This window comes from Heptranchias perlo, chromosome 1, assembly GCF_035084215.1.
Source record: "Heptranchias perlo isolate sHepPer1 chromosome 1, sHepPer1.hap1, whole genome shotgun sequence".
NCBI classification, from domain to species: domain Eukaryota; kingdom Metazoa; phylum Chordata; class Chondrichthyes; order Hexanchiformes; family Hexanchidae; genus Heptranchias; species Heptranchias perlo.
Window position 1 is genome coordinate 128,426,387 of NC_090325.1, and position 25,805 is coordinate 128,452,191.

The 25,805-nt window shown below is 41.9% G+C and overlaps 2 protein-coding genes across 4 annotated transcripts in view; one reads left to right on the top strand and one right to left on the bottom strand.

Moving 5' to 3' along the window:
- The window catches only part of larp7 (La ribonucleoprotein 7, transcriptional regulator), a 40,992-nt gene extending 36,522 nt beyond the window's left edge, over positions 1 to 4,470 (bottom strand). Inside the window, exon 1 of one of the 3 annotated variants that reach the window (XM_067990954.1) lies at positions 4,365 to 4,470. The gene's annotated coding sequence lies outside the window, so the exon portion shown is untranslated. Of the gene's footprint in view, positions 1 to 4,348 lie in introns of all 3 variants that reach the window. The other 2 variants (XM_067990955.1, XM_067990956.1) reach the window with 2 other exon arrangements.
- A 7,408-nt stretch (positions 4,471 to 11,878) lies between these two features.
- The window catches only part of LOC137326081 (5'-3' DNA helicase ZGRF1-like), a 113,697-nt gene continuing 99,770 nt past the window's right edge, over positions 11,879 to 25,805 (top strand). Inside the window, exons 1-8 of the mRNA XM_067990961.1 lie at positions 11,879 to 11,956; positions 12,183 to 12,263; positions 13,457 to 13,516; positions 13,686 to 13,871; positions 14,003 to 15,500; positions 15,588 to 15,677; positions 19,181 to 19,260; positions 23,521 to 23,613. Coding sequence (XP_067847062.1) covers positions 11,906 to 11,956; positions 12,183 to 12,263; positions 13,457 to 13,516; positions 13,686 to 13,871; positions 14,003 to 15,500; positions 15,588 to 15,677; positions 19,181 to 19,260; positions 23,521 to 23,613 — 2,139 coding nt within the window. The 5' untranslated portion in view covers positions 11,879 to 11,905. The remainder of the gene's footprint in view (positions 11,957 to 12,182; positions 12,264 to 13,456; positions 13,517 to 13,685; positions 13,872 to 14,002; positions 15,501 to 15,587; positions 15,678 to 19,180; positions 19,261 to 23,520; positions 23,614 to 25,805) is intronic.

Below are 25,805 nucleotides of genomic sequence, written 5' to 3' on the forward strand. Positions count from 1 at the left end.
CAAGGAGTCTTGCGAATAAGGTGGATGAACTGAAGGTGTTGATAAACACATGGGAGTATGATATTGTTGCTGTCACAGAGACATGGTTGAGGGAGGGGCAAGACTGGCAGCTCAATATTCCGGGGTACGGAATCTTCAGGCGAGACAGAGGGGGAGGTATAAGAGGAGGGGGGGGTCGCAATATTAATTAAAGAATCAATTACTGCCATAAGGAGGGATGATATATTAGCAGGTTCTTCTAATGAGGCCATATGGGTGGAGCTTAAAAACAAAAAGGGGGCAAGCACTTTGATGGGAGTGTACTATAGACCCCCAAACAGTCAGGGGGAGATAGAGGAACAGATATGTAGGCAAATCTCAGAAAATTGTGCAAATAATAGGGTAATAATAGTGGGGGATTTCAACTTCCCCAATATTAACTGGGATACTCAGAGTGTAAAATGCTTAGAGGGTACAAAATTCTTAACGTGCATCCAGGAGAGCTTTTTGAGCCAGCATGTAGAAAGTCCTACAAGAGAGGGGGCGGTACTGGACCTAATTCTAGGGAATGTGGCCGGCCAAGTGGAAGAAGTGCTAGTAGGTGAGCACTTTGGTGACAGTGACCATAATTTAGTGAGATTTAAGGTGGTCATGGAAAAGGACAGGGAGGGGCCAGAAATAATGGTTCTAAATTGGGGGAAGGCCGATTTTAATAGGATAAGGCAGGATCTGGCCAAAATGGACTGGGATCAGCTGCTTGTAGGAAAATCCGCATCGGAGCAATGGGAGTCTTTCAGAAGGGAGATTGAGACCACACAATGGCAACATGTTCCCGTAAAGGTCAAGGGTGGTTCCAAGAACTCCAGGGAACCTTGGATGTCAGGGGATATACGAGAATGGATTAGGAAAAAAAGGAGGGCTTTTGGCAGATACAAAAGGCTAAAGACGGAGGAAGCCCTAGAGGAGTACAAAAAGTGCAGGGGGATACTTAAAAAGGAAATTAGGAGATCAAGGAGGGGCCATGAAAAAACACTGGCGAGCAAAATAAAGGAAAATCCGAAGATGTTTTATAAGTATATTAAGGGTAAGAGGATGACTAGGGAAAAAATAGGGCCCATTAGGGACAAAAATGGCAATCTGTGTGTGGAGCCGGCAGATGTAGGAGGGGTTCTAAATGAATTTTTTGCATCTGTTTTCACTATGGAGAAGGACGACGTAGACATAGAAATACGACAGGGGGACTGTGATATACTCGAACATATTAACATCGAGCGGGAGGAGGTATTGGCGGTTTTAGCAGGCCGAAAAATGGATAAATCCCCAGGCCCGGACGAAATGTATCCCAGGCTACTGTGTGAGGCAAAGGAGGAGATTGCGGGGGCTCTAACACATATATTCAGAACCTCTCGGGCCACAGGGGATGTGCCAGAGGACTGGAGAACCGCTAATGTAGTACCATTATTCAAGAAGGGGAGTAGGGAAAAACCGGGGAACTACAGGCCAGTGAGCCTAACATCAGTGGTAGGAAAATTATTGGAAAAAATTCTGAAGGACAAAATTAGTCTCCACTTGGAGAAGCAAGGATTAATCAGGGATAGTCAACATGGCTTTGTCAAGGGAAGATCATGTCTGACTAATTTGATTGAATTTTTTGAGGGGGTGACTAGGCGTGTGGATGAGGGTAACGCAGTGGATGTGGTATACATGGATTTCAGTAAGGCCTTCGATAAAGTCCCGCACAGGAGACTGGTCAAGAAGGTACGAGCCCATGGAGTACAGGGTGCCTTGGCACTTTGGATACAAAACTGGCTTAGTGACAGAAGGCAGAGGGTGATGGTCAAAGGTTGTTTTTGTGACTGGAAGCCTGTGGCCAGTGGGGTACCACAGAGATCTGTGCTCGGGCCCTTGCTGTTTGTGGTCTACATTAATGACTTGGATATGAATGTAAAAGGTATGATCAGTAAGTTCGCTGATGATACAAAAATTGGTAGGGTGGTAAATAGCGAGGAGGATAGCCTTAGTCTGCAGGACGATATAGATGGGTTGGTCAGATGGGCGGAACAGTGGCAAATGAAATTTAACCCGGAAAAGTGCGAGGTGATGCACTTTGGAGGGACTAACAAGGCAAGGGAATACACAATGAATGGGAGGACCCTAGGCAAGACAGAGGGTCAGAGGGATCTTGGTGTGCAAGTTCACAGATCCCTGAAGGTGGCGGAACAGGTAGATAAGGTGGTAAAGAAGGCATATGGGATACTTGCCTTTATTAGCCGAGGCATAGAATATAAGAGCAAGGAGGTTATGATGGAGCTGTATAAAACACTGGTTAGGCCACAGCTGGAGTACTGTGTGCAGTTCTGGTCGCCGCACTACAGGAAGGATGTGATCGCTTTGGAGAGGGTGCAGAGGAGATTCACCAGGATGTTACCAGGGCTGGAGCGCTTCAGCTATGAAGAGAGACTGGGAAGATTGGGTTTGTTTTCCTTGGAGCAGAGGAGGCTGAGGGGGGACATGATTGAGGTGTACAAAATTATGAGGGGCATAGATAGGATGGATACTAAGGAGCTTTTTCCCTTCGTTGAGGGTTCTATAACAAGGGGGCATAGATTCAAGATAAAAGGCGGGAGGTTTAGAGGGGATTTGAGAAAGAACTTTTTCACCCAGAGGGTGGTTGGAGTCTGGAACTCACTGCCTGAGAGGGTTGTGGAGGCAGGAACCCTCAACATTCAAGAAGCATTTGGATGAGCACTTGAAATGCCATAGCATACAAGGCTACGGACCAAATGCTGGAATATGGGATTAGATTAGACTGGGCTTGATGGCTGGCGTGGACATGATGGGCCGAAGGGCCTCTATCCGTGCTGTATAACTCTATGACTCTATGACTAAAATGAAGCTTAGTGTCAAATTCTGCTTTTCAATTGCCCCTTTCCAGTCTTGATTTCCAACATAAACACTGTACCACACTGAAAACAATTCTATGAGTTCATAGCTTCTGTCAGAGCTCACGTAATCAAACTGACACTTACAAAGTGCCTGTTTCCATTCCCTCTATAGAAGTGTGTGTGACCGTGTACACATGCAGAAACTCAGACTGTCCACTACATCATACAAATAGAAGAAACTGTTATTTTACAACCAGGCACATCATCAGGTGTGGCCTATGATACCTACAACTTAAAACCTGGGGGGCAGCGGGTAATAGCCTTCACCAGCAGGGCACCACCATCCACAGGATGCACTGCTGTAACTCGCCAAGGCTTCTTCGACAGCACCTCCCAAACCCGCGACCTCTACCACCTAGAAGGACAAGGGCAGCAGGCACATGGGAACACCACCACCGGCACGTTCCCCTCCAAGTCACACACCATCCCGACTTGGAAATATATCACTGTACCTTCATCGTCGCTGGTCAAAATCCTGGAACTCCCTACTTAACAGCACTGTGGGAGAACCTTCACCACACGGACTGCAGCGGTTCAAGGTGGCGGCTCACCACCACCTTCTCAAGGGCAATAAGTGCTGGCCTCGCCAGCGACACCCACATCCCGTGAACAAATATTAAAAAATAGCAGCAGCTAGTTCGATTGTCAACACACCTCTCCACTAACCCCTTAACCTTTTCTGATATGCTGTTAACAATCCACTTCAATACCATCTCAGTAGTAACACTCTCACCTTTAAGTCAGAAGCTTGTGGGTTCAAGCCTCCACTCAGGAGACCCAAGCACTTAAATTTAGGCCGACACTTCAGGCCATTCCAGAAGTAATGTTGCATTGATAGTGGTACTGCCTTTTGGATGAAATGTTAAAACGGGCCCAGCCTGCCCGCTCAGGTGGACACAGAAGATTCCGTGTCACTATTTAAAATTCTCCTAGCGTCCTGGCCAATATTTATCCCTCAATCAACACCACCAGAAACAGATCATTTGTCAACATAAGAGCAAGAGCCTCAATTTGGTCACTAATCACTGGATTATGGATCCTAATTTTAGTAACGAGCAGGTACTTGCCCCTCAGCACACCCGCCTGCCCCAAAAGACCCAGGTTTCAAAACCACATCGGTTTGAATTTACTGGTATAAATCAACGTATGGGATAATGGTAAGGCGAGGAATAGCACAGGCCGCAGTCCACCCTCAAACAAAACATCCCAGGATTTTAAAAAATGCTAACGTGAAACATCACGCAAATGAAGTTTGTGGAATTGTTAACAACTTATGTGCACGATGTTTTTTTCCGGTGGATATTATTTTTGTTTATGCGCATTATAAACTCACCCCCTCCCACCGGAGACAGGTGCACACAACGTACTGTTACTCACCCATTGCATACTTAAAAAACGTAGAAATGTGTTATTGAAATGTATACCGTATTGTTGTGTTACCTGCGCTGCGCTCAGCCTCTCCTCTCCTCTCCTCTCCTGCAGCTGCTGAGACTCGAACCCATGGAACGCGACCCGGAGAGCGCGCCGCCGCCGCACAGAAGGACCCGCGCCTTCCCGCCTGCACAAGATTCCAAACCTTGCAACCCGCTCAATCAAATAAATAAAACACACACACTGCATCAAATCAAATAAATAAAACACACACTGCATCAAATCAAATACATAAAACACACACTGCATCAAATCAAATACATAAAACACACACACTGCATCAAATCAAATAAATAAAACACACACTGCATCAAATCAAATACATAAAACACACACACTGCATCAAATCAAACAAATAAAACACTGCATCAAATCAAATAAATAAAACACACACTGCATCAAATCAAATACATAAAACACACACTGCATCAAATCAAATAAATAAAACACACACACTGCATCAAATCAAATAAATAAAACACACCGACTGCATCAAATCAAATAAATAAAACACACACACTGCATCAAATCAAATAAATAAAACACACCGACTGCATCAAATCAAATAAATAAAACACACACACTGCATCAAATCAAATAAATAAAACACACTGCATCAAATCAAATAAATAAAACACACACTGTATCAAATCAAATACATAAAACACACACTGCATCAAATCAAATATATAAAACATACACACTGTATCAAATCAAATAAATAAAACACACACTGTATCAAATCAAATAAATAAAACACACTGCATCAAATCAAATACATAAAACACACACTGCATCAAATCAAATACATAAAACACACACACTGCATCAAATCAAATATATAAAACACACACACTGTATCAAATCAAATAAATAAAACACACACACTGCATCAAATCAAATACATAAAACACACACACTGCATCAAATCAAATACATAAAACACACACACTGCATCAAATCAAATATATAAAACACACACTGCATCAAATCAAATACATAAAACACACACACTGCATCAAATCAAATACATAAAACACACACTGCATCAAATCAAATACATAAAACACACACACTGCATCAAATCAAATATATAAAACACACACACTGTATCAAATCAAATAAATAAAACACACACACTGCATCAAATCAAATACATAAAACACACACACTGCATCAAATCAAATACATAAAACACACACACTGCATCAAATCAAATATATAAAACACACACACTGTATCAAATCAAATAAATAAAACACACTGCATCAAATCAAATACATAAAACACACACACTGCATCAAATCAAATACATAAAACACACACACTGCATCAAATCAAATACATAAAACACACACACTGTATCAAATCAAAAAAAAACGCGCTGCACAGGTCAGATCAATTCAAATCAACAAATAACATACACTGAGAGGCAAGTGGGAAAATAGCGTATGTTCCAACTATAATCTTTTTTTAAATATATTTTAATTTCGGATGTAATTGTTTTCTCTGACTGACTGTGGGGTTTTTGATTGTGCAGCTCTATGTTTGGTGCTTGGTTAATTGTGTCGCGGTTTGATGACGTGAATCGGCGGGAATGTTCGAGGTTGAGTTGAAGGATTTGGACCAAAGTCCCGGAAACGAGTTATTTACGTTTCATCTTCTTCTTCTTCTTCTTCTTCATCAGATTTTTCAGGAGAGAGTTGGAAACGGTAATTCTGAGAAGTGCTTTTCTTATAATTATGTTTTGAACGTTTCTGCTCCTTAAGCCTTGTTCTAAGTGAGAAACTCACCGAAGTGAAAGTTCATCGTTTCAGCCAATTTTATGGGTTTCAGTTTGTGATTTTGTTTATCAGGTGAAGGATGTTTGTTGGGATGATTCATGGGTTGGATGTGTATCTTGTTAATGTTGACACCTTGATTTCAGTAAAGTGTAATTGTTGGCCAGTGAAATTTTCCCAGCAGCAGATTTTGGTCATTTAAACCTGGGTTGTGTGTCGAAACAGTATTTTAAGCTGTATTTCAAATTTTAAAAAATTTTTTTTATTCGTTCACGGGATGTGGGCGTCGCTGGCGAGGCCGGCATTTATTGCCCATCCCTAATTGCCCTCGAGAAGGTGGTGGTGAGCCGCCTTCTTGAACCGCTGCAGTCCGTGTGGTGACGGTTCTCCCACGGTGCTGTTAGGAAGGGAGTTCCAGGATTTTGACCCAGCGACAATGAAGGAACGGTGATATATTTCCAAGTCGGGATGGTGTGTGACTTGGAGGGGAACGTGCAGGGGATGTTAAGTTTGTTCAGATATTTGTAAGTAGTTCAAAGATGAGCAGAGTGTTCTGGTGTCTGGCAAAATTCCTTCTCCAACCAACGCCATCAAAAACAGATTAAATGGTTATTCATCTCATTTACTCTGTGGGACCTTGCTATGTGTAAATTGGCTGTCGTGCTTATAACAACACTGATGAAACATCAAAAGGCAATTCATTGGCTATGAGGTGTTTTGGGACTTATTGAAGTCGTAGTAAGGCATTCTATAAATCCATGTTTTTTGTTTTACCAATGATCTACGCATGAAATAATATGGATTACCACGATAAATGACCTGATCTTTCTGACTGACCGTATATTTCAAGCTGCAAACTATGAATCAAGTTTCGTAAAACATAAAAATTAAACTGAAATGAGCCCTAACACAATGCAGATTTTACCAGATGACAGAACTTAACTCTCAGTCCCTGTTTCAAAGTAATAAAATAGTTTGAAGTTCTTGCTATTTTCCGTGGCCAAGGAGCTCATGGATTTAATTGCAATTAAGATTCAGCTGCTGCTGCCTCTGCTTCATCCCTCCCATCCCTTTGCCCACCAAGCCAAATAGCCCCATGCCCTAGCCCAGAACGTGCAACTTTCTCTAGTTTCTCTCCTATCTCCCCTCATGAGCTCTCTGAGCTCATCTTGTCCATGAGACTCACCTCCTGCTCCCTTGACCCTATTCCCACCAAACTGCTGACCACCCAACTTCCCTTCCTGGCCCTCATGTTAGCTGATATTGTTAACGGTTCCCTCTCCTCAGGTAGTGTCCCCCTTCTGTTCACATCTGCCATCATCACCCCCCTCTTTTTAAAAGAAAACACCGTTGACCCCTCTGTCCATGTAAATTACCGCCCCATCTCTAACCTCCCTTTCCTCTCAAGTCCTTGAATATGTTGCCATGTCCATCTTTCCCGCAACTCCATGTTTGAACCTCTCCAATCAGGTTTCCATCCTTGCTAAAGCACTGAAATGGTCCTAATCAAAGTAACAAATGACATCCTATGGTGCACTATTCCTCTTCATCCTTCTCGACCTGTCTGAAGCCTTTGACGTGGTTGAACACATCCTCCTCCTCCAATGCCTCTCCTCCATGGTTCAGCTGAATGAGACTGCCCTCGACTGGTTCCATTCTTACCTATCCAGTTGTAGCCAGAGAATCTCCTGCAATGGCTTCTCTTCCTACCCCTGCATGTTACCTCTGGAGTCCTCCAAGAATCTAGTCTTGGCCTCCTCCGTTTTCTCATCTACATGCTGCCCCTTGGTGACATCATCCGAAAACACGACGTCAGATTCCACATGTACGCTGACGACAGCCAGCTCTACACCACCACCGCCACCACCACCACCACTACTCGCAACCCCGCCACTGCCACAGCTTATCCAACATCCAGTCCTGGATGAGCCCAAATGTCCTCCAATGAACGATTGAGAAAACGGAAGGGATTGTCTCCGGTCCCAGGCCACAAACTCTGTCCCCTTTCCTGGCAACTGTCGCAGACTGAACCAGACAGTTCACAACCTCGGTGTCCTATTTGACCCGGACCCTGAGCTGAGTTTCTGACTCCACAACCCCATCGTCACAAAAGACCACCTACTTCTACCTCTGTAATATTGCCTATCTCCGCCCCTGCCTTGCCACATTTGCTGCTGAAATTCTCATCCTTGCTTTTGTTACTTGCAGTCTCGACTATTCCAATGATCTCCTGGCCGGCCTCCCCTCTTCCACCCTCCATAAACTTAAGCTCATCTAAAACTCTGCTGGCCGTATCCCAACTCGCAACAAATCCCAATCACCCACCACCTCTGTGATTGCTGACCCAGCAATAACTTGATTTTAAAATTCTCATCCTTGTGTTCAAATCCCTCCATGGCCTCACTCCTCCCTACCTCCGTAACCTACTCCAGCCTCGTCTAGGCACTAAGCTCTGGAATTCCCTCCCAAAACCTCTCCGCCTCTCCACCTCTCTCATCAAAACCTACCTCTTTGACCAAGCTTTTGGTAACCTGTCCTAATGTCTCCATCTTTGATTTGGTGCCAGGTTTTGTCTGATTATGCTCCTGTGAAGCGCCTTGGGACATTTTGCCATATAAATACAAGTTGTTGTTGATATTGTTGTAGCCTTTCACTCTTACTTTGGGCCAGTGTCTGTGATGCAAAGTGTATACATGAAATCAGACATTTTCAGTGTTCTACCAGTGCCAGATTGTTTGCCTGGCAAAGCAGAGATTCACTTTTACATTGAACCACATCTGTGATACAAAATTTTACATGAGTCCAAACTCCCACAGTGTCTTTCGTTAACCTTCATCCATATAATGGTGTGGCAAGAAAGGAAATACCGAACTAAGGAAAGGCTCCAGTATTTACTTCTGTCAGCTAGGCTTACAGCATAGCAATGTCAAATCAGTAAAGTCAAATGAGTGCACACCCTGGCTGAAATATTTGCCACAACAGACTCATACCCACTTGATGGGTCAGCAATCTCAAACAATTAGTTCTGTCCCCTTGTGACCCAATTATGAAGTTGTTAAACAATTACATATTTTTAGACAGAGAAAATGTGAACAGCTATCTGTTGGTCCTCTGTTAATAGGCAGATCAAATAGCTTGACTTATTTGTTCCATATTGTATTGTCAGTTGCATTCTTTTGAACACAACAAGGTGAGAAAGATTCCACCCTCCCTTCACTTGTCTATAATGATGCATATTTTCCTCAAAGGCAAAAGGAACTCAAACGTCACACTGTTTACATAGCCATGAGCCATAATATTTGACCCTGAGCTGAGCTACCGGCCCCATATCCTCTCCATCACCAAGACTGCCTTCTTCCACCTCCGTAATTTCGCCTGCCTCCGCCCTTGCCTCAGCCCATCTGCTGCTGAAACCCTCATCCGTGCTTTTGTTACCTCTAGACTTGACTATCCAATGCTATCTTGGCTGAATGCCCACCTTCCACCCTCCATAAACTCCAGCTCATCCCAAGCTCTGCTGCCCATATCCTGACTCGCATTAAGTCTCGTTCACCCATCACCATATGCTTGCTGACCTACATTGGTTCCTGGTCTGGCAACGCCTCGATTTTAAAATTCTTGTCCTTGTGTTCAAATCTCTCCATGGCCTCGCCCCTCCCTATCTCTAACCTCCAGCCAAACAACCCTCCGAGAACTTTGCGTTCCTCCAATTTTGGCCTCTTGTGCATCCCTGGTTTCCTTCACCCCTGCATTGGCAGCCATGCCTTCAGCTGTGTGGGCCCTAAGCTTTGGAATTCCCTCCCTGAACCTCTCCTCCTCTCTACCTCTCTCTGCTCCATTAAGATGCTCTTTAAAACCTACCTCTTTGACCAAGCTTTTTGCCGCCTGTCGTAATACCTCCTTATGTGGCTCGTGTCAAATTTTGTCTGCTAACACTGCTGTGAAGCGCTTTGGGACGTTTTACTACGTTAAAGGTGCTATATAAATGCAAATTGTTGTTGTTGTTTAATTGATAAGTGTCCTGATCCTGATGATGTGTTTGTGTGTTTTCCATCTGGACTGACTGCTTCTAGCCATGCAGTGACCAATTTAAAGTGGTCACAATACATCCAGATATAAAATTCCATTAAGAAACATTAAAAATGTGGACAGTTTTATGATTACAAAGGAGACAGATTTCTAATCTGTCACAGAAGGATCATTTTTTTTTAACGTAGAATTACATAGAAAATACAACAGGAAACAGGCCGTTTGGCCCAACCAGTCCGTGTTGATGCTTATCCTTCACACATGCAGTCGTCCTAATTAAATATGCCCGTCTTGTTCCCATATCCTTTTATCCCTCTTTCCTTCAACCTCTCCTATTAAATGTTGATGTGGTGTCTGCTTCAATCATAACTCAAGTAGAGCATGCCACAGCCTCACATCCTTATGTATTTTTAAAAAAAAAATTCTCCTGCCCTCTGTCCTAAGTCTCTTACATTTAATCTTGTGTTTTCCCTCATTCTAGACCCCTCAATCGCTGGAAACAATCTGTTTCTACCTACTCTGTCCCATCCCTTCATAATTTTAAATGCGTCAGTTAGATCGCCTTGTAATCTCTTCTGCTCTAATGAAAACAGTCCCAATTTTTGAAGTCTTTCTTTGTATTTGCATATTCTCTTGCCAATGAAGCTTCCTAGTGAATCTGCACTGTATCCTCTCTATTGCCTCAACATTCTTGTAGTGTGAGCCCAAAGCTGCACATAGTACTCCAACTGTGGACTTTCTAAGGTTTTATATAGATTCACCGTTACATCTCAACTTTTCTATTCCATACTTCTTGCCATAAAACCCAGTATTCCATTAGCTTTTTTTATGGCCGTATCCATTTGAGGTACTGCTTTTAACGTCTTGTGAACCTGAACCCCCAAATGCTTCCAGTCTTCCACATCACCCAACCTTTCCCCCATTCAAAGTATAACTATTACTTTTTTGACCAAAATGTACCATGTCATACTTACTGACATTGAATGCCATCTGCCAGTTGTTTTGCCCATTCCACTACCTTATCAGTATCCCCTTGCAGCTTCTTTTAGTCCAACAGAATTATTATATTATGCCTACTATTTTAATATTGTCTGCAAATTTGGACACCACTCCCTCTAGCTCTATATCCAGATTATTTTTTTGTAGATTGTGAACAGTAGAGGTCCCAGAACAGAACCCCTTGGGGCACCGCTATCCACTCTGATCTACTCTGAGAAACTGCCTTTAACTCCTACTGTCTCTTTAACCAATTTTTGATCCAATTTTCTATCCTTCCCCCAATTCCATACCGTTTCATCTTTGCCAATAGTTTCTTATGTAGTACCTTGTCAAGGACTTTCTGAAAGTCCATGTGCACCACATGGATGTGCATTTCCCCCGTCCACCATACCTGTCACCTCTTGAAAGAACTCTATCAGGTTTGTCAAATATGATCTTTCTTTCTGAAATCTGTGTTGGCTGCTTTGTTGAGGGTGAGAGGCAGGAATCCAGAAGATCACCCTATCCTCAATGGAGAGGGCAAAGAAACAGTTTCTTAGAATTCTTGATATGCCCCTATCTTAAATATTTAATTTTATTAAATATAAAGGATTAATTTCACAATATGAAGGGTAATGGTCTACTTTACACCTGACATTAGGCAGCCTTCAATAAAAATAATTGTTGCAAGTGTATGTATACAACATTCCTGTTTTGTTTTACAGTTGATACAATTGAACTATGAATTAAACCGTGCTGCAAATGACCAGCTTATTGGAAAAGACAAAAAAAATGTCTTGTCGCGAGTTTGTTGTAAGTAAACTAAATGTTACGTTGTTTTTGTTCATTTAATATGTCTCAATTATTTTAAAAATATCTCTTACACATGATATATATGTTGCCTAGCACTTTCATGCATTGGTTTCAATTGTGAAATTTACAGGAACCTTTGTTACACAGTTAAAAACCTGTTGTTTGACTGATGTGAAGAATGTCCATCATTTGAATAGTCAGTGCTTGCTTTGTTTTTCAATTTCAGGTGCTATACACAAATCAAAAAACAAAAAAAGCAAAGAAATGGCATGATGGTGTTTTAAAGACAAGTTTCTCTGGAAATAAGGTTTGAAAACAAAGTAGTGAAATATTACACCTCATAGGTTATCTAATATTTGTAGATAAATGTTTGGTTATGATAGTTTCATTTAATTTCTAGGAGTTTTGTTTTAGTGCTGTGTGGACAAATAGAAAAGAAGTTTTATAGTTACTAGTTACTAATGACTGTTGAATTTCTGAGTATGCATAAAAATAAAGCATTTCTTCCTAATTAAATATTTAAAACATTATATAGATGGAAGTGTATTGTGGTTTTCCTCCTTTAAAATTACAATTTCTTTTATTCTTCCCTATCTTCCTTGGTTGTCATTCCTGAAGGCATTGACTCCATGCTGAGTTACAATTCCATGGTGCTGATCGCCTTCAATGCCTCACCCAAGAAACCATTCTTCCTGTGCGTTGATGTTGGTGGGATATTTGACCACAGAAGCATCACGGCCAAGGCCAATCCTTTACTTGCAGTGTCCACACCCAAGTTCTTCCAGCAGACATCACTGGATAGCAGTCAGAAACTGGCTGATTTTTCTCTCCTCTGCCCAGGCCACTGAGGCCAGTTGTAGCATTATAACTGTTACCTCAGCTGAGATCAGTTAACTCAGCATGGATGGTGAATCAAATCTGAGACGTTGACATTGGAATCTGTGACATTTACTAATTGAGCCATCAGGGAGGAATTGCTGTATATGATAGTTGACTAAAGCACATGCTGTTCCTCACTGGTTTTGAAAAATCTAGTTATGATTAAATATACACCTTTACAGTTTTATATTATATATTTATATATCCAAAATGCTGAAATAAAAACAGATTGATCTGCATCTGAAACAAAAAAGATGGATTAACATTTTGGGTATAGACTCTTCATCAGAACATGGTCTTCTTTCACTGAAACAATATCTTGATATGACTACAGATCCTAAATCACGGTTTCAGGGTTCCTTCAGGTTCTACACATCCTGAAATCTTAAAACAAAGATGCAGTATTGCAATTGTGTGTGATGCATGGTGTTGACAATAAATACCTCAGTGCCTCCAATCCAAACTTCTTTTGTTTTCACGGTTTACTTCTATCTGCGTTCCTTGATTGGATTATTGTTTTATAATTTATCCATTCCTGTATTTATCAACATGAAATTGGGGAAGGGAAGTTTTGGAGGGCAAGGAGAGTTTTATTATTTTTTTTCTCTTGTTTACTTTTAGGCAACTTTGTATGACGATAAAGGACTCTGTCTGGATCACATATATGTCAAGTTTGAAGAGGTGATATATATATAGGATATATTTTCTTCTATGAAGGAGAAAGATTTCATTTGTTCGATGTGGATGTGTTATTGTATTCATGGAATGATGAGCAAGCATTTGATTTTTTTTTTAAAAAGTGTCTTTTTCTAAATGGTTTAATGTTTTGTATTGTTTTCTATATTGATAGATAAAATCAGGCGATGAATTTGAAAGTGATCGATATTTGATTACTGTGGAAGAAGAAAAAGCATCTAAGAACCAGAATGTTAATTGTTCTGGTCAGAAGGAGGCCACAATGCTTGTCACAACTAATATAATGCCTGCAAATCCGACACGGTGCCACTTGCCTGTGGGTCTAAAAAGGAAGTACACTGTAAGTAATGATTTTAAAGTAACCGTGTAATAAATCAGTGTGTTTCAGATCCATCTGCATATCCACATGGTTATGATTTCCTGTATTGGGTATACTGTATATTGTAATTTTGTTTCATGTCAATGTTACAGGGTTTCCAAGGACCACGAGAGATACCAAAGAAACTGACAACAGAGGAGAATGATGCAACAAGTGCAATGACTAAACCCCAGCAGCCAAGCTTTTCATTCCCTCAGTTTTATGCTACTTCACCCCTTTTTTCTACTTCGTGCACAAAGGAAACTTTAACTTGTTCTGCTGTTGCTTCTGAAGATTCCTCTTGTATGTACAGGAAAGATCCGAGAAGAGAAACTATGCCCAGCTCACTGTTACCAGCTGCACCGGCACTGAATCAATATAAGAAATTGAGACACTGTGAAGAAATTAATCCTTTACATTCTACAGATACTGTATTTACTCATGGAGATTCCAATGAAGGAATATCCCAAGACTTCCAGTTTACTGTACCAACTTCCAATCCAGGAGCCCGTTCCCATACTAATTTAATACATGAGAACAAAAGGAGCAAAGCTCAAATTTTAGCACTACTTGACACAAAAACAGTGTTCAGCAGTCATGTTTTAGAAACCTTTGAACTTAAGCCACAGCAGCCTCTAGTTGGCTATGGCAGTACTTGGCCAGGGACATTATCTGCTGCACATCAACAGGAAAGCTGTTTCAATCATACTAGTGGCTATCTTGTTGAAAAGGAGAATACTTCATTGATCCAGTGTTGCAAGGAATTACCTATTTACCTGACAGATCGTAGTTCAAAGGTGAATTTGTTCAAAGATTTAGGTGGACGAGATTCTTCCCAGAATATTCCAGAAATTCAACAGAAGTGTGAAGAAAAGGAAGATTCAATTATTCAAGTAGCAAATGAACAGGCTAAACCTCAGGAGGTTTATACAACAACTACTGCTGGAGAAACATTAGACAGTAGTGTTTGCAAATCAAAAGAATACTTTATCAAAATGGATAATCCATCTAGGGGATTGTTTTCTATTGCTGATGAGCAATCCGAAAAATCTGTTAGACCAGTAGAATCAGACACTGTAAATAATTTTGCTGGTTTAAACTTTGACCTGCTTGGTGAATTTAACCTGGATGAAAAGGGGAACAATGATTTGTATGAAAATGAAACTGAAATGTTATCACAAACATCATTGAACATCAGTAGCTCCCCTTTAAAACCCATCAAAGTGCCTTCCTTATCTAAAGATTTGGAAATCCATCAACCCGACCACACAGAATCGGAAGCTCAATTACCTGTTACTGAAGAAGAGGATTCAGACCAGATTTTGAATGGAAGGAGTCAAACTCTCACAAACACTGAATCTTTAACAGAGAAACATTCTTCAGTTGCTCAAGAGATACCTGCACAGGAAGTAAAAGAAAGCAGAACAAATGCTGATGAGTATTCTAGTCTTCCTGCCCAGAGAAATGCCATCTCGCTGCTAAAATCTTTATCTGAACATAGCACTGCAATAGAAAGCTTAGAAAAGCTAAATGTACAAAAGCATTTCAAAGATTCTGCAATTAAGAGGGGCCTAGAACAACCATTTGATAGGCCAGAAGGAATTTCTGGGGGTAAGAGTTTTGATCTGTGATTTATTCAGAAGTACATTCTGTGAAATGACTTGTGGTCACTGACTAATCTTTCTTTTACACATTTAGGGATGACTTTCAAGAATGCGGATTTGAAACACTGTTATATTTTGGGCCACAATCCCAACTGTTGTTCTGTAGATTGCAATGCAGACAAAGGTGAGACACTAAAATAAAATTGATTAACAATAGAAATTATGTGTATAATGTGTGCTTATATGTTTGTGTGTGTTTATTATATATATCGCGTATTAACCATTGAAAAAAGTGATTTGCAGTTATCCACATCTTTAAGCTACAGAAAACAAAGATGGTTGAACCGATCTGGTTTTTTGAAAAAACTGCAGTGAAAAGAGAAACAAAAATAAAGTGCAAGTATTAGTACTTAAAATTATGATTGATTTGTTTAAAACTATCCAGTCTTTATATAAACTGAAAGCCAGGAGAACTTTGTAGTGACACATGTCAGAATGTGTAAATAATATATTGCTTTCATTAAGTGTCCAAAATAACTGCATGATTAAACTCTTAAATTTGCTGATGCTTAGTTTGGTCTTCGTCAGCCTGTTTGGACCACAGCTGTAGATCACCAGGATAGGTAAAGCTCTCCACTTGCAGCGCATTGTTTACAGTTCTCATCCAAGTTACTTCCTGAGAATACAATGGAGTATTTCTGGGGGGCAAACTAAAATAAATACCAGTTTCAACTGTGCCATAATCTTCCCGTAGCATGGTACAGTTTGCTAAATATTGGCTGATTTGCATGCATGGTTTGCTAAGGGTGAATTCAAAATCTCTGCGATTCCACTGGGGGAAAGTGCTGAACAGAAGCCAGACACTTACCCACAGGAAGGAAGGGGAAATACAAGTGCAACTTTTGTGGTGGCCATGCATCTTTCAGGACCTGGATTAAGAGTGACATCGAGCAGTCAGTCTACCTACTTAAAGGAAAATAATATCAATCTTCTCTCTTCCTGTCTACTCAAGGCGTTGACTTGAATTGGGGGACGGTTCTATAAGCATTATCAGCCCTCTGGTACCTCACCAATTACCTTGTTCTTTATGTGTGAGGTTGGACATGAACTTTATCAGGCTATTTGACAAAAAGGAGCATAGCAGCTGAACCTAAACTGGTCTTCATGCAATGCCTAAATTTCCAGCAGGATTCTCTGAGGAGTGATCAGGAGAAAAAAAATCTTGGCTGTATTTCTTCCTTCTTCCTTTTCCTAGGCTTGGGTCAGTTGTGGCACCTTACCTGCTACTTCGGATGAGATCAGCTAACTCAGTACCAACTGGGGATTAAACACGTGACTTTCCTCATTTGTATCATTAAGAATCTTTAAGCGATTGGGAGAGATGGTAGGGCGGATTTTACTCTTAATGCATTTGGGTCTAACTGCATGGGTGCAGTGCAAACAGAAAAATCGGATGGGGAGAATTGGACGTCCACAATGGGAGTATGCCCAATTTTCTGCCTGTAGGATATAATAAAGTGGAAGTATGTGAAAACGCACTAACAGTGCCTGACACTGATACAAGTGAGGTATGAGCAGCTGACGTCATAAGGTGGTGAGGTTTTCTGTAGTCATGTTCTTGTCCTTATTCTTTTACACTAATAGCTGGTTGTGCTACAGTATTGGAGATGTGAGGCAAGATTTTCGCTCCCTTTACACCTGATTTAGGGTGGGAGACTGTTCTGCAATCTCTTTTCCCTGCCTGGTGCCGCCACTTCAAGAAGTGATGGTGACTGTTGAATATGTCTGCCCAAACATGGGCGGGCATATTCAAATTGCACGGTAATGACAGAGTGACACAATGGGGGTGATTTTAACTCTCCAGAACGGGTGGGTTGGGGGCAGGTGGGAGTTGAAAATAGTTGTTTTTTGGGTCACGACCGCAACCTGGCTTCACTTCTAGGTTTAATGTGAGTGCGTAGAAGTACAGGTTTCCCACTGGGAATACAAAGCCCGCAAATTTTGCATTTGCGACCCAAGAAAACAACTATTTTCAACTCCCATCCGCCCCAACCCACCCGTTCTTGAGGGTTAAAATCACTCCCTGTGAGTCACGTTTTCTGTCGTTACCACCATAGCAACATTGTACACTAGGGAACACCAACATTATATTGGCATCCAGCATTGCTATGGCAGTGGGAGGGGACTTGAGATTTAAAATGTCCCACGATCGATTGCACTCCTTCATCCTGTGATTTTATCTTTTCACATTTTTAATTAGCCTAGCCCTCCTCTTCAGCTGCCCTTGGAGGCAGCCGGTCCTGCTCTGCTGCTGCAGGTGCCTGAGCCAGCAGCAGTCAACCTTCAATCCAAAGGCAGGCTATCCAGTGTAGGCAGGAATCCCACCGGTAGCTTGCCAAAATTGTGTAAATGAGGTTTACCAGACACAAAGCCCTTAATGTTGGCTTTTTGCCAAAGCAGCAAACATTGTCTGTGATGTTTGAATGCAACTGCCTTGTAGAGATACTGTGAAATGTATATCTACAAAATATTAAAGTTACCATAGTTCTACCCCCAAGTATTTTTCAGTAAGTTTGCCCAATTTTTCTCTAATTTATCTTTTTTGTCACCTATCTAGGCTGACATCTTTGCAATTACCATACATGTACACGCACAGGTATATTTGAACAACGGTTAAAAGCCTGTAGAAGAAGCCTCCAGTGTGCTGGAGTGTATTGCACTGAGCATGCTTTGATATTGAGGATGCATTCAGGGTATTTTGTTATAAATTCTCTTACATAATATCCTGATGGCTTGGTAGGTGTAGTATGATACTAACCCATACAGACCAGGAAGTTCTGTCCCTGTGCTGACCTAGCCGATCGCAGCCAGATACCACAATTGGCTTGAGCATCCCTAACTTAGAAGTAAGAAAAATAAACCAGGGTTCCTGCCCCTGATTGCTCTCCAGTGACTTCGGCTGGAAACTGCAAACGTGTGAATGTCGCTTGAATTCAGGATCGGGCTCAGCTGTGACACCCTCCACAGTTGAATAGCCTACCAATCCTTGACTTGGTTATAAATGAAGAATGACCCCTTGAGTGAGGTACTGGAGGATTTCTGGCATCTGTAGAATTCTGCCCAACGTGAGTTAGTATGTTCAGGAGAGAAGAAAACCACATTGGTGGATTAATGTAACCTAATATCAACTCCTATTCAGTAGGAGTGATATTTAATCTTAAATAGGAGTCTTTACAACCTTGTATAATAAAGCTATTGGTATCGTTATACAAAAGACTCGTACAATGGAATCATAATTTTGTATTAATTTGATTTTTTTAGAAACAAAACAAGCTGTTGTAGAAGCAGTTTCATTGTAATCTACTTCACTTGTCCTTTTAACTTTTTCAGAACCACTCTCTTTACCATCATCTTATCTTGGGTCCTAAATTCTCCTTTGCTGTGATTATAGTTTTGTGCGAATAAATGAATTTTGTAAACTGATGTTTTTTGAAATCCTGTGTTGTAAGAATTCTTGTAACGACGGTGGCTGTTTAGTGTAATGTGATGTATGTGTTCCATTTCTTGGTGTGAAATTTGTGAATATTTTGATTTCTTTTTATGAAACACACATCTGTTTATTGTTACAATGATTTGCATCTGAAGGACTGTTACCTTAGTAATTGTTGACATCTGTTTGTTTCTTAGCTCTGAGAATGTTTGCAACAGAACATTCTTTGCCTGCTCTGAGGAGTTCACCCACAGAGTACAGCTGCGCTCCAGCTGAGGTACAGTAGATGTCTGTAGATTGGTTTGAAGTTGAAGCTTCACTTTTCCTCTATTAAGAATTCTATACCATTGTAAAACAATGCATTGCTTCTCCAAAAAGCCGCCTCCTCTTAAAGCCTCCATGCCTCATTATACCTAGGTGTAGTATAATGTTGTAAACCATCCTTCTGTTGTAATGCAAAGCAGCATGGTAAAACTCAGGGCCCATAATGAAGCAGAAGATAGCTACAATAAAGTATCATGAAAATTTTATTTTAAGAAGCCTTGTATATTATTTAAAAAAATCTTCAAATGTACTGTAAGCCTATAACATATGCAAAATGTGCAATCTCCCTGCAACATGCTGTAAAATAAAATTCTAGCACTCCAGATTGGCTTGCTTGGTGTAGTATCATTTCAGTTTTGATTATGGCATATGACAAGCTAGCTATGGAAGATGAATGGTTTGGAAAGACTTGAGGGGGTAAAAGAAGAAAAATATTAAAATAACATAAGAAAAACTTGCCTACGTAATTTGTCTTCAGTTGGTCATTGACAGTGTATAAGATAATTTATAGAGATGCTTTGTGAGGAGTGGACTATTTAGTTTACTGCGAGATCAATTCTTGACTTATAAAGGCCCTATATTTTCAACAAACAGGGCATCCCATGGTCATTCTATTTACATAAAAGGTGTAGGAATGTTTTTGTTTAATTTTAAACACAACAACAACTTGCATTTATATAGCGCCTTTAACGTAGTAAAACGTCCCAAGGCACTTCACAGGAGCGTTATCAAACAAAATTTGATACTGAGCCATATAAGGAGATATTGGGACAGGTGGCCAAAAGCTTGGTCAAAGAGGTAGGGTTTAAGTACCATCTTAAAGGAGAGAGAGGTAGAGATGTGGAGGGAATTCCAGTCTACCCCTGATGATTCACGTGTCATTTTTGCAATAAACAGTTTAAATTTTCCAGTAATTTGAATTAAGCAATGCAAATAACATAACATTGTGGGAATTTGATGCTTTAAAAAATTGAATTATTCGATAATTTGAATTAAACAATTTTGGATTAAGAGGAGTAGACTGCAGATCACAATCCAAATGTGGAATTATTGGGCTCCTGATAGCTCAGTGAGCGCATCCATCAGGTGATGTGGTGCTGAGTTTTCGAGAACTGGAAGGTTACAGATTCCATGAAGCATGGACTAGGGACCAAACCAGGGTGTTTCCTAGTCCGAATGGGTTTTTACCACACCGTGCAGTGCAATTACCCACAGAGGGGAGTTCTTAATTTTCTTATGGTTTAAGCACGGCTGTTTAATTTATGATTTATGTAATTCCAATTAATAATTTCTTCCAAGCTCTCCTGATGGCCTAGCTGGTAAAGGCGAATGTAGCTGTATGCCATAAAGACCAGAAGGTCCCAGATTCCCCAGCTGGTCTTACCCATGGGAACAGTTGGAGTGCTGCAATTGACCTTAGTGCTCCTGTACTCAGAAAAAGAAAAAAATCAGATAAGGTTCCCACTACTGATAGCTGTCGACTGATCCTTGCCAGAAAATGTGCCTATGTGAGGACAGGAGAGAGCTTTGGCTATGATGCCATCTATTGTCAAATAACTTACCGTTTATGGTCACGTGTGAAGAATGGTCTCTTGGGCATGATGCAGGATGGCTGCTTGCATCCCAGCAGGCTAGTGTCTTCAGGAGAGGAAGGGAGAAAATTGGATAAAAGTGTTTTTTTTTTAAAAAAAGAATTTCTTCGGACAGTTGACAATTTAAAATAAAATTTCAAGGAAGAAAAATGAAATTTTCTATATCAGCATATAGCATCAATCCCATCACGTTTGTGTGTGAAGTTACTGTCAATATTAACATTATTGGCCGTGAATTTCCTCGGAGCTGCACCTGCTTCGCCGTTAGTGCGATGTAAACAATGTTTCCGACAAAGATACGGCAATAGAGCAGGAGCAGCGCTGAGGAAAATACCCGGCCCTTGACTATGGTTGTTCTAAATAGTACACAAGTTGTTGTACAGAATATGAGAGCCCTCTGGTGGCGAATAGCCAGAGCTGTTAATGAGATGTACTTGAACTGGCAACATGGTAATGGCAAATAAAAAAAAGTTTATTTTTTGTTTTGAAAGGGATATCTTGAGGACTTTTAAGGAAGTTGCCAAGTAGCACTTAATCATTTAATGTAATTTTCAACTTTTTATCAAGAATTCTTGGTTTTGATTTGTATTTTTGGGTGAATTTTTCTGCTGATTAAACTGAGAAATGTCAGTGATATCAGGAATGAACTATTAATATTGTTATACTTCTTGCTCTGAATATCAATACCAAGTACTCTCAGGTCATGTATAGTGTGGAACAGATGCAGAGTAAAGCTCCCTCTACTTTGTTCCAACAATGTATTGTAACCCCTAACTTCAAAAGAGCACCCCTACTGCACTAGTGCGTCCTTTCCCTATGTTCTCCAAAAGCCATCGATACAATATCTAAATAGGTAGCATTATTGTCCCTGTTCTAATGCACTCGACAGTATTTGTAATATGCTCTGTGTGTGTGTGTGTGTGTGTGTGTGTGTGTAGCTGGGAGGCAGGTCTGGTAGTACCCAATGTAAACTCTATTATTAAATCTAAATTCCTAAAAATGTTGTTATTTAGTTTGCTCCAAGCCTGTTTCATTCTAATTTGCAGCTGTAATTGAGCCCATTTGAATGAATTGAAGTAGGAAGGTGACGTTAAAGGTGCATAGAAAATCCGGAATATTTTTAAAATCAGAACTGATTTAAAGAATAATTTTCACTGTTGTTTTGTCAGTATATATTTTCCCCCTCCAATTTTCCTCTCTCCTGAAGATGCTTACTTTTACTGTGTTCTTTAACTGGGAGTGAATGTTCGGCAATTTGACCATGGAGAACATCACAACCGAGTCCCATCCTATTCTCACCCAGTGTTCACGTGTGCAATTTCCAGAGGAAATCACTGGACAGTAATCAGGAATCAGAGTGCTGTGGCATACAGTTCCCCAAGTGCAGTCAGCTAACTCAGTACAGACCAAGATTGAACCTGCGACTTTCTGGCCTGTAAGGCTCAATACCATACTGGCCAGTGCCATTACCCACCAAGTCTTCAGGCGAACTCTGCTGTATAATCTTTCTAATAATGAGTTTGCTATTGTTTGCTGAACCAAATTTGCTGGAGCTTGCATTGGGCTTTTAAAAATCTGTTGCTTGTTGGCCACAAGTGCAATTTCTCTAAGTCCTTCTATGCTCCCAGCAACCACCAGGGTCAGTTTTATATCGTTATGCCACTTAATAGCTATTAAAATAAAAATTACTGTGATGTCCTGTATATCCTTTTGGTTAGCAATGCCCAGGCAAATGATTGATTCCAGCATATTTGAGCATCAACTAACAGTTCGACGAAGTAGAAAGACATGGACATATCCTCCTGTTTTTCTCAAAAGTACAGCCCAGCTGCTTTCTTCACAAAGGCAGTGAATTAGAGGGTTAGTTAACCCTACCTGCTGTCAGACACTTTTGAATGGCGCTAACAGGAAGCCTGGCAGTTGGATACCTGCTTGTGTTCTCAGCTTAGGGAATGGTACCTGGTGTAAGGAGACTGAAAGGAAGAAATGAAAAATGAGAGAATCTTTTCTCCCCAAAAACCTAAATCATAATAATTTTCCTATTCATAAATTCAGGATAGAATGATATTTAACATAGCATACAGTATTTGAAATAATTTGTATTGCAATAATGTCCTCTAAATATCTCACGATTTGTACCATATGTCCTAGCTCAGTGTTGTCCAGTGTTGAAATTGCTGACTATCCACAGATGTGGCTATGGCGACACCATTTCAGCCACATACACTAATTTTATCAGAAAAGTCCTTATATACACTCACAGAACACAGGTAAATGTACTTCACATATGTAAATTTGCTGAACAAACATCTATCACCATTCAGTAACCAAGGAAGCAAAGCAGTCAATGATCAAAAAACATGTGTACACTCTTCGTCTTACCACTTTACCAACAAACACAAAACGGTTAAAGTACACATGCTGTGCAAATATGAGCATTGAGATCACATGCCCAATGACGGTATCCATTACTCATTTTTACTTAATGATCAGAAATGCAATTAGCCACATCTGGATTCCCAATTAGCCACATGTAACTAGTGGCTAATGTATCGGACAACATTGCCCCAGCTAAACTTTGAAACATGTTTTTTGTTTCCTTCCCCAAACTTAAACCTTAGGCTGCAGGATATGATGAAACACTTGAAGAACATGTAGATAACAACTGGCTTGAAAAAATGACAGCATCTGACAGACCACTCAAAACACTACAGGTAACAATAAGATTGCATATTTATTTGTTACACTAAAAGATCAAAGTACATATCCTTGAAATCTTTACTCCTGTTGAAATATTAAAGACTGAAAACAATTGGTAGTTGATAAACATCTCATATCCATTATGCTGGAAGGTCCCTGGTCTTTGGCCGTTTGGCTGGGGTTGCCTGGCATAGACCATCCCCACTGATTGCCAATGTGCGTCTTTGGGCCCGATTTTAGCACCCGCTCTCGGGTGCGTTCTCGGCGGGGGGGGGGGGCCTCGAAAATTGCGAAATCCAGGAGCGGGACCGGATCGCGCCTCGATCCCGCCCACTTCCAGGTTCCCCGCTGACGGCGGGCGTGCGCGCGCAGCCCCCGCTGGTGGGAATCCCGCAGGCAATTAAAGCCAGTGGGATGCCACTTGACGCTATTTACTTTGCTATTTCAGGTCATTAACTGACCTGATTAAGGGACTGTGTGTGATTTTTGAGCAACATGGGACTGTTTCCCGTACTAGGGGAAACACTCCCAGCTCGAATGGACGTGTTGCAGCTGTCAGCCTGTGGCAGCTGCTAAGGTCCATTTGACAGGTAGAGGGGGGAGACCCTTACCCATTACAGGAGGCCACTCTGTCACTTGGGACAAAGTTTGGCCTCCACCACCCTCCTCCTGACGGTCAAAGTCACCAACCTGCACACTTACCCCGGGGTCCGGAGACATGTACCTACCTTGCGGACCCCCTCAGATGTACATCTTGCGGAAGGGGGCCGCCGTAGCTGCACTCATGACCTCCTCAGAGGGCGAACAGCATCACCAGCCTCGCCGTCCATGCCGTCCACCTCTGACACGTGGAGCTCCACAACAGAGTGCTGTGACACATCCACCTGTACAGCAGGAGGGAGGGCTACCGCAGAGAGAGATGCGTCGCAGAGGGCACCACCCTCGCCACAGGGTCCACAGACCGAGACGCAGCCTCCTGGACCTCTCTGAGCAGCAGTGCACACGGAGGCTCAGAGTCACTCGACATGTAGCCGTGGACATCTGCAGCCTCTTTCATGCCGAGCTGCTCCTGGCTGGCCCGTGCACCATCTTCCTACCTGTCGCTGTCAAAGTCACCACTGCCTTCCCGAACTTCTCCTCCGCATCCTTCCAGGGTGCCACCGGGGACATCGCCGATGTCTCTCAGTCGTCTGCGCAGAAGAACCCTGCAAATACACCTGCACCCACTCTGTAGTGACACAATGGGTGGCATCAGTGGTGGGTCCTCGTAGTGATACCCAGGAGTGGGCTTTATTGCATAAACCGGACAGGATTCGCGAAGACATGGCAGTAGTGGTGCCAATAGAATGTGTGATGTGAGTTCTGAAATTCAATATAAGTAACAACCATGACAAACCCTCAAACACCCTTGTGCATCCCCTTCATGCTCACGACACATTTGCCTTACGCTGCCTACTGCACATATGTGATGCATGCCCTGTGGCTGCAGCACAGGTGGTGGCAGGTTGAGTGAGGCTGGCCGTGAGAGAGATGCACGAGAGGGTGAGTATGGGATAGAGCCATGAGATTGTATGAGGATTGGGTTGAGTGGTAGTGGCGGGGTGAGTACTGGCGAGGTGAGTAGGTGCAGGTAAGATGAGGATGGGGTTTGTGTGGGTATGAGGGGTGATGTGACAGAGTAGTGTTGGCAGTGCCGAAGGAGATGTGGGGTGGGGGCAGTGATGTAGCAGACGGAGTGTAGGGGAAAGACTACGTGTGCTCACTGTGGCTGACCTACTGAGGTCATTGGACCGCCTCCTGCACTGTGTGCAGGTGGGCGATATGTTGGTGGCACGGGTGACCCCCTCTGCCACCTCAAGCCAGGTCTTCCTGGTGGCAGAGGCGGGCCGCTTCCTCTCGCCCGCCAGGTGGAAGATCTCTGTCCTCCCCCTCCTCCTCACCCCATCTGATGATACCTGGGGTGAGGGATCATTTAAACTGGGAGCAGCCGTCCCCCTGGGCTGCTCCATGCAGTCATCTTTGCTATTTCTTGCAGCATCTGTCAGTGGAGGACTGCCCCGTTAAATAGAGCGCCTCCAGCTGACAGATCTTACTGCGCATGCGCAGCCCGCCCGACGCGCAGATCAGCAGCGGGGAACCTGGAGGAGCAGATAAGTGGATCCAATTAGTGCGTTGCCTGCTGCGATCGCGCGGGAAACCCACTAAT